At 35.8% G+C, this 13,255-nt stretch overlaps 1 protein-coding gene across 1 annotated transcript in view; it reads left to right on the top strand.

Moving 5' to 3' along the window:
• LOC149790347 (uncharacterized) overlaps window positions 1-12,635 on the top strand; it is an 82,082-nt gene extending 69,447 nt beyond the window's left edge. The window contains exons 5-6 of the mRNA XM_089973455.1: window positions 9,080-10,171; window positions 10,684-12,635. Of these exons, the coding sequence (XP_089829581.1) occupies window positions 9,080-10,171; window positions 10,684-11,129 (1,538 nt within the window). The 3' untranslated portion in view covers window positions 11,130-12,635. The remainder of the gene's footprint in view (window positions 1-9,079; window positions 10,172-10,683) is intronic.
• Window positions 12,636-13,255: the final 620 nt, after the last annotated feature.

Raw genomic sequence — 13,255 nt, forward strand, 5'->3', positions numbered from 1 at the left:
GCACCCATCGCCTTGCTCGAGAATTACGAGGTCCATATGTCTGTCTGCTAGGCAACAATTCCTATACCACCGACACTATAGCATTAAGTTTTAGTGATATGTCATAGTCGTAATGGAATAGGAATCAATTCTTACGGGCAAAGCGGTGGGTGGATATATATGTTCAAATAGAAAGAAAATAACTGTTGAGCTTTCTGCTGCTGTTGATATTATAGCATTAATAATTTGCCAACCATAGTAAATTGTGTAGATGAAATAGATGTGGACGGTAAGTGACATGACTATAGTAGTAGCTGCACATTCGTTGGTACATGTAAAATAATTTATCATAAATATTGCTGACTTTTATATAACGTAGCTAAAATATCAACTGTATCCTTGTCTGACATCATGATAGCGTTATTGTCTGGCATCATTGTAGCTTAAATATAATTGCCAGGTGTCATAATTAGTGTAGAAAAAAAATAACTTTAACATCAGTCAGAAAATATCTCTTAAATAGCTGTGAATTTCATTTTCTTAATTCTTGTAATAATTTCATTTGCTTTCGCAAATGCAGAAAACGTTGTATTTTCAGTGAAAGATATAACTATTAATTCATTCACTAGATATTGAATCAGTTTGAAAATGAAAAATGGAAATTCCTTCAGCTTCAACAGGCATTTCCATATTTGTTTCGCATTTTATAAATTCGGAACTGTCTACCTATATATATATATATATATATATATATATATATATATATATATATATATATATATATATATATATATATATATATATATATTTCATGTTAGGCACTGTACGATTGTCACTATAAGTGTTATTAGTTTTAACACCTGTTTCTTTGTTGTCCCTTTGTGTACAAATTATTACGTGTGGCTTGTCAACTTATATTGTTCTATTGTCGGTATTTAAATCGGGATTTACTCCTAATTTAAATGAAGAAGTGGAATTCAGTAAATTCTTATTACCAGCATTACGTTTTATCACTAAACCACTCGGTAGCAAAACTAACTGCATAGTTTACCTTGACTGTTAGCAAAACTAACTGCACAGTTTACCTTGACTTTTGAGTCTAATATATTGCTGAAATATTAATGTAACGTTTCAATAGATGTCAAAACAATGTACACTTGGATCAAATTGTCAAACATCCTTTATAATATATTTTCTGTTTTGTACTTGGTAGCATAAAATCGATATTTTATATTATCTAATAAATTCCTATTTAGACATGACATTCCTGGCTATGTTCGCCTGCAGACAGCTCACAGAAAGAGCTATATGCAACCTATTTATTCTTCTTGTATTCATTCAATGTTATATCATTCATTACGGTTTGCACAGACTATCCTCCATTCCACCATGATTCGTAACGTGGTTTCTTTCTTTCCTGTTCTTTGTTTACATAAACATTTACCTGTTTGAACCTATCTCATACCACAATCGTTGTATTACGCTGATCAATTTATACCGGATGTAGTAGATAAAGCAGGTACGTTGTCTTTTCGTAGATAGTTGAAATGATTTAGGATCTAGAAGCTATTATTAATTAATTGAAATTTCCGTCTCTGTCTCCCTCTTTATATCTGTGGGTGTGTATATGTGAATAATGCAGTAGAGCATTCACCACTTATGACTAATGGAAAACTATTTATCTTGCATAGAGGACTATAATCTAGAATTTAACTCATTTGTGCACAGATTTCTAACTGCTTGGCAGACTTATTAGCTTTAGCCATAGACCCTACCCACCTGAGTCATTGTTCTTGAGTCTCTGGCACACAAGATAGTCCTAAGGCCACAACCAACAAAAATATAAGTTAAACCCCAAGATCTAACCATTCAATTCATTACCTTAAAATCTGTAATTGCTAAATATTATGAATATATGGTCTTAAAATAAGTAACAGAAACGTATGAGAAGCAGCAAGCCTTGTAAAATTTAACAAACAAGTTATGTTTTTATAAGACAAAGTAAAAATGTAAACTAACAGGAACGAAGGGGTACAGTAATCCAAAATAATCCTAGAATTACAGACATAAGTTATTATAATGAAAGTTATAGATAAACTTAATCTAATTCCAAAATTAAATCCAGCATTGAAGGTGTTGGTGTGCCTGTTGAGACCAGAGTACTGATGATGTCCCAACAGCTTTTTGTTGGGTCGCAATATTACAATCCAAAACAATATCTCTATTTAAAAGTTCAATATCAATTTAAGTCTTTTTCCAAAGATTGTAACTTTAAAGAGAACTTTGAATTTCCAGCGACGAATCACTTGAATTAAATGATTTGAATAAAAAGAAAGCCCAGTCCAAATGAACTACTTAACACAGCAGTAATACAAATGATTCTACCTCAAATACCTATAGCACGAATAAATGATTTTTCTAGTAACAAGTCTACATAGTCCTCTACATGACCTTAGGTCACAATCATAAAACTAATGAATTTTTTCATCTGTAAGGCTGCAAAGTTTACATGATAAAATGTCACATTATCAATAGCATATAATGAAATTTTAAAAAGTTCACAAAATAATAAACAAACAATGCAAATTAAATACACATAACCAAAAGACTATTAGACAGTTTGATTGATTGATTGATTGATTGATTGATTGATTGTGTTTAAACGGCGCATCAGGACTCATAGGTTATTTAGCGCCAAACAAAATGTTATATGTATACATTTGTTTTTAAATTATAAAAAGAATCATATCGACCAGCGATATAAAAAACAAATAGTTGAAATTAAAACGTTAAGATGGTAACGGTGCAAAATAAAGCTTCCCGATAAACGGGGGATGTAAATGTTGTATGTTAGTGAAAAATAATGAAAAGGTATTAAAAAGGGACGGTATATATATTGCATAAAACTGCACAAGGAGATAGCATAAAAGTTAGAGCTTAGAGTAAATATTCACTGCTTTTAGGAACTCTATAATACGAGTCATGTTTATAGTATCAAAAAATTCCTACATGTCATGCACATTGTAACACTGATCGCAAGTAGGTTGCAGGTCAAAACACTCCATTATAAAGTGTTTGACAGTGAATGGTTGATTGCAATAAACGGACTCTGGTGGGTCTTCACCTTTTAGTATGTGGGTGTGGGTGATATAAGTATGACCAATTCGGATTCTTGCAATGACTACCTCCTCCCTACGAATGGTTCTGTAGGAAGGAGTCCATTCTCCTAGAGTTGGCTTGATTGCATGAAGTTTGTTATTCACTGCATCATTCCATGATGCCTGCCCCTTCTGACGTAAGGACTTTCTGACAATAGGTTTAAAATCAGTATACGGTATTTTAAAATCAGATGGTTCTTAAGTAAGGGCCATTTTAGCAGCGCGATCAGCTTTTTTCGTTACATTTCATACCAATATGGCTAGGTAACCAGCAATATATTATATTGTGGGAGACACTCATCTCGGTATTTTTGACGAGTATGTTTTTCAATAATGGATTCTCCAGTTTTCTGTTGTGTAGTGACTGGAGTACTGATAGTGAGTCAGAGAAGATGATACTGTTTAAAATACGTTTGCTTTCTACATGTTGCAGAGCAAGGACTATTGCTCTGATTTCGGCTGAAAAAAACTGATGTTCCAGTTTGGTAATTGAACTTGCGTTGTGTGATTTCCACAAACGAAGGCTGCAGGCGCCTTTTCCTCATCCTTTGATCCGTCGGTATAAAGTCTTGTGTAGTTTTTAAATTCGGTGAGGAGTTCTTGATAACAGTTGTGGAAGACGGAAGGGTTTGTCTCAGATTTTATTTCCATCATGTAGCGTAAAAAGTACTTTTGGTTGTTTAAATAGCCAGGGTGGTGTTTCGGAGATGGACGTTTTCTGAATTTTAGAAAGATCTATTTTTGTACTGTCAAGGCTCGATGATATTCTAATGCCAAAGGAAGGTATGGCGTTTGGTTTATTTTCGTATAAGGTTTTGTATTTGGGTTGAAAAACAGCCGAAAAAGCAGGATTCAGCGGGTTTGATTTTAATTTGAGAGCAGACTGTGTGGAAAGCATTTCTCTACGGTGCGATAATGATGGTTCGTTCGCTTCACCTAGCAGGCTTTCACACGGGGATGTTTTAAATGCTCCCAGAGCCAGTCTTATTCCCTGATGATGAATTGGATCATGCATTTTAAGATATGACTTTCGGGCTGAACCATACACAACGCAACCATAGTCCAGTTTGGAGCGAATAAACGTTCTATATAAATTTAGAATGACTTTTCTATCAGTACCCCCAGTCGGTGTGGGCTACTACTTTAAGTATGTTAAGTGCTTTTAAGCATTTAACTTTCAAGTTCTTTAGGTGTGGAATAAAAGTCAGTTTTCTGTCAAAGATAATACCTAAAAATTTTGTTTCCTCAATAACTGGAATAGGTGTTCCGTCCAGCGTGAGTTTAGGTTCATTGTGGTGTCGTCGTAACGGACAGAAATGCATGCATACCGTTTTTGATTTCCAGAATTTGAAGCCGTTCGTACTAGCCCAATTTTGAATCTTGTTTATATTTTGCTGTAGTTGTTTTTCAACTGTATGCATGTGCTTTGATCGATGACATATTAGAAAATCATCAACATATAGCGAGCAATCCACACCAGTAGTCAAACATGTAGTGATGCTATTAATTTTGTTATTGAAAAGTGTCACAGATAAAATACTGCCCTGGGGCACACCCATCTCTTGCTTGTGCAGATCTGAGAAAGTAGAGCCCAGGTCATTTAGTATCCCGTTCTTCCATGTCGTGTCATATGCCTTTTCTAAATCAAAGAAAACCGCTACTAAATGTTCTTTCTTGATAAATGCATCGCGAATGAATGTTTCTAGTCTAACCAGATGATCGTTGGTGCTCCGGACATATCGATAGCCACTTTGGAAAGGAGATATTAAATTATTAGTTTCCAAGTACCAGACAAGCCGAGAATTGATCATTCGTTTCATTGTTTCCAGAAGAGCTGTCAATGACGGTTCTGGGAGGTGTTTCAAAAACTGGCAATGTATTTCGTCAGGCCCAGTGGATGTATCGTTGGCCTTATTCAGAGAGTCCATCAGCTCAAACAGTGTAAACGGTTGATTATAACTTTCTGAGTTATTCGATGTGAATTTCAACCGTGTCTTTCTCTGTGAGTTTTTAATCTTCTGAAGGCTTCTGAGTAATTAGAGGATGAGGAATTTTTTGAGAAGCTATCAGCAAGTTCATTAACAATGTCATGTTTGGAATTGATATTCTTGTTGTTTAGTTTGAGATATCGAAGAGAATTGTATTTTCCCTTTCCATTGATTTTGCGGATCGTGTCCCAAACTTTCTTTATAGAGGAACGAGAGTTTAGAGTTGAAACATATTTTTTCCATGATGCTCTTTTACTTTGTTTAATCGTGCGGCGGGCTTTGGCCCGAACAATACGGCACTTAGTTAAATGTTCGGGCGTTGGACGATTATTAAAATGTTTCAGCGCGTCTCGGCGTTGTCTTATGGCCTCTTTACATTCTTTTGTGAACCACGCTTTTGAGGTTCTTTTTCTGTTTGGTAATGACTTGGGTATGTATTCTTCTGCAATGTCGATTAAAACAGATGTAACATATTCAAAAGTGTTATTGTCGTTTAAAGCAGTATCTCTGTTAAGTCTAGTTGTACAAAGTGTTTCAAATTTGGCCAGTCGGCCTTCTTTAAATTCCAATGTGTAATTGCTTCGTCAATTGTACCGTCTGTTAAGAGAGATTGGAAAGTGATCACTGCTGTGAAGGTCATCAGCGACCTTCCATTCATAGTCCAAAAGCAGCGATGGGAACAAATTGTCAGATCGATACATGTGTTTGTACCCATTCCTGGGTGTAAATATGTCGGTGATTTGGTTTTATATAGACACAAATCGTGTCTGGAAATGAAGTCTTCTATTTTGTGGCCTCCGTCACTTATGTGATTTGATCCCCATAAAATGTTATGGGCATTAAAATCCCCGAGTAAAACAAAGGGTGCGGGGAGCTGTTGAACAAGACTGTCTAATTCGTTTGGTATTAGGTTGGTGTTCGGTGGTATGTAAATGGAACAATAGGTAATCACTCGATGTAGAGTGACGCTTACAGCAATGGCTTGTAAATTTGTGTTTAAAGGGATGACGCTATGAGGGGCCCTCTTGTTCACAATAACAGAGACTCCTCCTGAGTCCCTGTCAACATTTAGAGAGCAGTTGTTACACAGGGAGTAGTTTTGAAGTGTGATGTTATCCGTATTTTTCAAAACTGTTTCCTGAAGACATAATACTGCAGGATCATGTTCGTTTAAAAGCAGAACAATATCATGGTAGTTGGCTTTAAATCCTCTACAGTTCCATTGTATGATGGTGTTCTTCATTACAAGTTTATATTTAAGATTCTGGAGATAGGTTAGACCTTTCGCGGAGGCAATCTGTTTGGTTATTTATCTGGAGGAAGTACGGGGGTGTATTTTTTGTTGTTAGGTCTGGAGCCACCTTGAGGACATGGAGCAGATTCTTCTGCATCCATGTCCTCTAAGTCTCCAAACCTATTGTGCAGCTTTATGGAGTCATCAGACCCCTTTTTGCTGCCTATTTGTTTGCGACTTTTTTACTCTTTGGTGATCTTGGTGGTGGAGTATTGTTGAATGTTGTTTGCGTCGATGTTGAGTTTTTCTGGGGTTTGTAGTGCGGGATGTTCGAGTCGGAAGGGGATTCAGGTGGGTTTGTTTGAGTTTGGGCGTCTTTCGTTGATTAGATGGTTTGTATAAACAAACTCATGCAATAAATATTGAGAAAATAACCAGAACAAATCCAGGTAGTGGACATCTTCCATGTCCTGCAAAATTCTTAGAATACCCACTGATAAACACAATAGTAAATGGTATGCATTCAAGCCAGATAAATTTTGTTCTAGTGTTCCCCAATATTCTGTTATAGAACTAGTTCTCTTTATTTTACGCTCATAGCCTATATTATGTATTATAAATTTCCATCCTGTTTCCCACATGATGTGTGCTGACCACATCCAAATGTACAACTATAGCTGTCCAACTTTAGTTGCTTCCACCTTCCAAAGCATTTATAAGTGCGTATCTGACGGTACGTCGATGATAAGTTGCAATAAGCTACAAATGAACAATGATACAACTGAAGCCATTTTTGGTGCCTAACAAAGAATTTATCAAACCTAGCATTTACCATAATCAGTTAACATCAGTGTAACTCCCGTTAAATTTAGACAGTAACTTAGAAATATATGTTCTACTTCTGTATACTCTCTCTCTCTCTCTCTCACACACTGCAACACACGTCCCGAAAACTTGCAGAGCATCATGCCTACAGTTTAGACGCATAAGAACTATTCACAATCTTGTGTGTTAATTAGTAGTCTGTGGACTTGACTTTTCTTTCTCGTGTACCACAGTATCTTCTCCAAAACACTGAAGCTAGGATCATACTTTGAGCAACAAGAACAGATCATACCACCAATCTTCTCCACAAACGACACTGGCCATATTCCGTTGACTGCCTCTGGTCTGATATACACCTTTAATCTCACCCATTTTTATTCTTCTGCTAGAGGGTTGGCCTCATCTTTGCATTCATAGTGTTCCCTGCATAAAACTCAGTCCATGGAAAACGTTCATTTGCATATCATGGCTTAGCTACTTGAAATGAACTGCATCATGATCACATTCAAGAGTGTTCTCAATACACATATTTTCCACCAGCAAGAATAAATGTGACACATCCATTTATCATTATCTTCACATTGCACCTGAATATTGCAAACTCATTTTGTGTGCATAAGTTTGTTAGATAACGTGTTTTTTGTTATATATATGCAACCTGTTCTTTTACCCGCATATGTTAACTTCATGTTATAAAGCGATTAGGATCTTTTAAAAGAGTGCGCGCTCTGTTAAGTCGTCATTATTATTATTGGTTGTACCAGTAGTGGTAGTAGTATAAATAGAGCCTTTTAAGTAGATAAAGATATATTATATATATATGTATATATTTCAGTATTACTATCTTAAATTTCATGATGAGAAATTAAAGATGGAAAGCATTTTGTGATATGAAATTTTGGCAAAATTAGTTACCTTGGGCAGTATGATATGCATGTGATAGATGTGGAAAAAACCATATGAAATTATGTCCTAAAGATGTGTTACTAACGTCTATGTATAAGTTTTAGATGACCTTTTACATAAGAAACTCATCTCAGAATGCTCAGTACCATTACCATAAAATAAAGTATTTAATCCTAGAAACAACAAAACATTATCTTTAAAACAGTGTTTCAGCTAACATTCTTCAGGTTCGCCGAACGTGTTAAGAACTGGGCAAATAACGAGAATATTGGCTCTCGGGTCTAGAGTTTAGAGTAAAGAAAATAATCATTGACACCAGGCGTAGTCCTTGTACACTACGTAATACCATAAATTTGTGTCTTTTTTACATCGTTACGTTTCCAATCAAATTATAAAATTGTGAGATTGATTTTCAATTTCACTGGTTTGTATATATATAAACATACTGACATAAATAAGCATCAAATGATTTTTATTGAAACCAGTTGGATATTTATGAAGCAAAGCTCTGTTTTTACTGCACCTATTTATAAACGTCTTCACAAAAACAAAAAAGGAATTAATTTTGTTAGCATATTTAGCAAGTTAGAGATTCCCAGTAATATTACAGAGGTAATATTTTCTTGTTACTTTGCTTTTCTCGGAGAAAGTGGTATAAGCACATGAATGTCAGTGTAAACAGCAGATGTAATTATGCATCAAATCATCCAAAAGTTTTGAAACCCACGTAGATAATGAAATAATGGTTACACCTACATTCAAACAGTATTTAGAAATAACCATGAGGCGACTGAATATATGCTGTTTCATGATCTACGTCGCAGTTAGTCCTGTTTATAGTCGGGTGCATATACCTCTAGTCTATTAGGTTTTGACCCAGTAGGATGGTTAGCACGAGTTCTCGTATACCTAGACTGCTTCAGTATTATTACTAGCTTATTGACGATATGTTTGCTCCTGGTTATATTAGATTCCTACTTTTATTTCAGGCGACAGCTATCTTTTAGGGTACCAGTGTTTACGCTCTTTGGTTCGAAGAAATGAGGACGTTAAATATGTCTCACCGATTCATCAGCAAAATGTAGACCTTGATATATGGAAACTCATCCACGATGATCCTGATTCACTATTAAAGAAACATACTCTTATCCACCTGTCGCATCAATTGTCAAGACAGCTACTGGGAATCAACAAAGACGGAAACTTTATTGTATGGCCTGGTACTAATATTGAGACAGGACAAACCTGTTTCATCTGCCTTCACAAGGGGCCATTGAAAGAAAGACATAAATTATATTTCGGCATTGAAATATATTACAAGGACTCTGAGAAACTAGAAAGAAGTAGAGAATTTCCTCTGACAAGAAAACTCCAAAAGATCGAAAGGATCACTTATTGGGATGCATCATTTATACAGCAAGCAATCGAGAAGCATGGAGATAATCTTTTCAGAAAACACAGTAATCTTGAAGCCATTAGTGGTAGTCCCTTTGCTATATCGAGAAGTGAAGGGCTACTAGACTGCCAGGTGGTTGTCCTTTACTGTCGTGTAAAAGGTTTTAAGCCATATGGTGAAGATTCATTTCCAGAGTCCCTCCAAGTGGGAGAGAAATCTATCAAGGTAGATATCCGTGAGGGTATCTTTCGAAAATGTATGCTCGGAAAAACGGACTGGCATAAAATACTGTGCATGGGAATCAGTATTGGTATACAGAGTAATGATCCAGTAGCTGGAACTCTTGGGCCTTTTGTTCAGATAAATGAAGTAGAAAAAGGTTTCTTGACCTGTGCACATGTTATTAAACCGAGTGATCTTAAGGCTAACGAACATTTAGTTGAGTGCAGTGGACCCGATGTCCTACAACCGGCCGAAGGAGAACTTTTGCCAAACCAAAGAAAGAGTTTTCAGGAGGCATGCTGTGGAAGGGTCATTAGATATATTTTCAATCCACATTTTCATGATCCATCAAATGGCCTCACCAAATATGTTGGAGTAGATGCTGCATTAGTAAAAGTAACGAACAGAGACGCGGATGTGAACAATTTTCCGTTTATTCCATTAACTGACTTGAAAAAAGCGGGTAAGTTTAGAATTCTGTCGAAAACAATAATATTATCCATTGTTTCCTGTCTAGAGTTTGTCTTACAATATATTCACATTACTGTCCCTTGTCTACCTAATGCTTTTAATGTCACTGATATGTCGTCAATTGCATCACTTTGCTCTTACGTTTGCTAATGAACATTTAACAGTATTTTTATATTAACTCTTGCTGAGTCTTTGTCAAATGTAAAATTACAAAACAGAGACAAAGAAGACAAACAATAAACGTCAGAGAAAACGTTGACATTTTAAAAACATTACATGATTATGGATTCGATGGAAGTAATATATCATTGTTGTTCAAACCAATAAGGAGCTACACCTATAATGTTGAAATAACATTTCATTAAGGAAACAGCTTTATTAGAAGCTTATACCCTATCACTTTTCATTTCTAAGATATTTCTCACTTGTTATTAAATAATGTACCGGTGTATTATTATACATCCTTAGAACTAAACTTCATGCTTACATCTTATTCATTTGCAGGATTTGACCCAAAACATCCACCAGTGTTCAAATTTCAGAGCACTGAATATCCGCTAGACTTTAAGAAAGTAGAAGGTAAAAGAGTCATCAAGCATGGAAGGAGTACGGGCCTTACAAAGGGGTCGATGCTTCTGGATGGTGCCATGGTGAAAGTTCACGATTCTGAACTTGAACTACCTAGCAAGAGCAAGGTAGTAATGAACGGGCAATATATTGTCGAGAAACATGGATCAACCGCTTTTTTCGACCTTGGAGATTCTGGATCTGGTGTTTTCATGATTGACGAGGAGAACAATCTGACATGCATTGGTTTAGCGATTGGAGTGCTGGATGAACAACATGACCTTCAGTGTGTGGTAACTCCTATTGAATATGTACTAAAGGCACTTGGCTTGAGCTTAGATTCTCTAACAATTCACGAGAAAATGGATATAGGAAGAGAATGAGCAAGCGTTCTAGCCCAGCTATTTTATTATCATGAACACCTCGCAAAAGTGTCTTCTTACAGCAAATTGAGAACCAAAAACAACACCTGACACCAAATATACACATTCTAGCCTGACATGTATTTAATTCTTTCACCGAGGAACTTACAATTTTATAACTTTTACTTACACAACTTCATTGATGTTTTGCGAATGTATACACTGATATCGATATAGTGGCAATGATGCTATATTTATAAATATTTTTGATGTATTTTTACATATGGTTTGGTAGTTGCTTCTAAGATCATCTACATCTTTTGATCTCAGAGACCCTGGATAAAGTGTGTAGATGTTTCGATTAAGAATTGGGGTGATGGATGAACAACATAATCTTCAGTGTGTGGTACCTCCAACTGAATATGCATGTGTGTGTGTGTGTGTGTGTGTGTGTGTGTGTGTGCCGAATAGTAATAATTCTAAATTTTAAAAAAATCAAATTGCCAATCTTATGTCTTTCTTCTCGGTATGTTGACCACATACCATATCAAGAGATTGTTTTAATAATAATTTTGGATACATAAGCTAATGTATTTCGTGGATTATATGTACGGGTCACTCATATTGTTTGCATGCATTGCACAATAAGCGTTTGGCGTTAGTGAGTATCCTGCTATCGGTTTAATCATACAATGTGTTTGCTTAATATTGTTCGAAGCAAATTTCAGATTTATATCCGAGTAATCCTTAGAACATTTGTATTGAATGGTTGTATCCATGTTCCAGTAAGATAACATAAAACCTAGATCACTAATGTAACTTGTATGTAATTAATGTTATGGTAGACTAGATAATTTTACGTATGCCTGTTTGTGTCTCGCTTTGGTTATATGATTACACATATATGCCATGGACCGATACTGATGTGATTGTTATGCTTTATCCTCTGAATATGTATAAGAGAAAGAGTGAGGGGGTAATAGAGAAAGCATTACTTTCCTGTGTAAATACTGGATATATTACATCGTGTTCTAGAAAACGGTATGCTATTTTATCGAGTTGAGAAGCTAATATTTTTACATACGTCGTTTTGTACCACAATATTCTTGCATTTGCGCAGAAAAGATAATTTTCTTTCTATTAAACATCAAATTTACACCTAGACTGAATTAGAATATTAAACCTTAATTTCAGTTAACCGCGTCACGCTCGTTTCGCAACTTTAACTCATTTTCATATATGCGACTGAAGACGGTGGTAGGATGTGTGCACTTTTCTTGGGATTTATATAATCTATGAAACAAAGCTGCAAATTCTCTCGACATTATACGATAAATGTCTCGGTTACGTGGTACACATATCGTGATGTATTATATATTTTATTGTTGTTGTTGTTTGTTAAACCTAATATAATGTTCTAAGGATCAGTTATGATTAATTAAATATGAAAATGTCCAACGGCCGTCACAACCTCTCTCTCATTCTATGTCTCTGGTCGTTAGTATGGTTATTAAAGCAGAATACTTACTTTAATCACCTGTGTTGGTTGGTCATTTGGCTTCTTTTTTATTCCACACTATCATCCATGCGCCGGTACGCGAGTGGCTGAGCGTCCATTGAATAGCGTAGCAAGCCATGTGTTTGTGGTTCCCTGTTACTCACAATATAAAGGTAAGTAACTTCGAGAAACTTCGTTCCACGCTTGAACCTCGAATTCTTTCTGCTATTTCCGTCCTCAAATGCAAATAAGCATAATATATGGCTTGTTTAACTCCCGAGATATTTATCTCCTCGCGCAACCATCACTGATTTACCCAAGTTCCACCGAGCGGAACTAACAGGCTCTGAAACGTACCAATTGTGCGAATTTTATGTTACTGGTAAACCTATAGCACTATATGTTAAAATTCAATAGCTCAATGCACCTGCTTCCAAGAGCGACTGTCAAAGTATAGGACTAAACGGATCACATTTTGCAAACATACCCCACATTGATAAAGCTAACTTTTTGACAGACAAGATACAATTATGTTAAAACGTTATTACCTCATACACATTGCGGAAAGCTAAGGTTAGATGTTTATAAACCGTGAACTGGCTTTAAACCATTAATAGCCGCCATTGATCTGAAGATCAGGCATCAGTTC

Source organism: Sinohyriopsis cumingii, chromosome 10 (genome assembly GCF_028554795.1).
Source record: "Sinohyriopsis cumingii isolate HCF-2022 chromosome 10, ASM2855479v2, whole genome shotgun sequence".
Lineage (NCBI taxonomy): Eukaryota > Metazoa > Mollusca > Bivalvia > Unionida > Unionidae > Sinohyriopsis > Sinohyriopsis cumingii.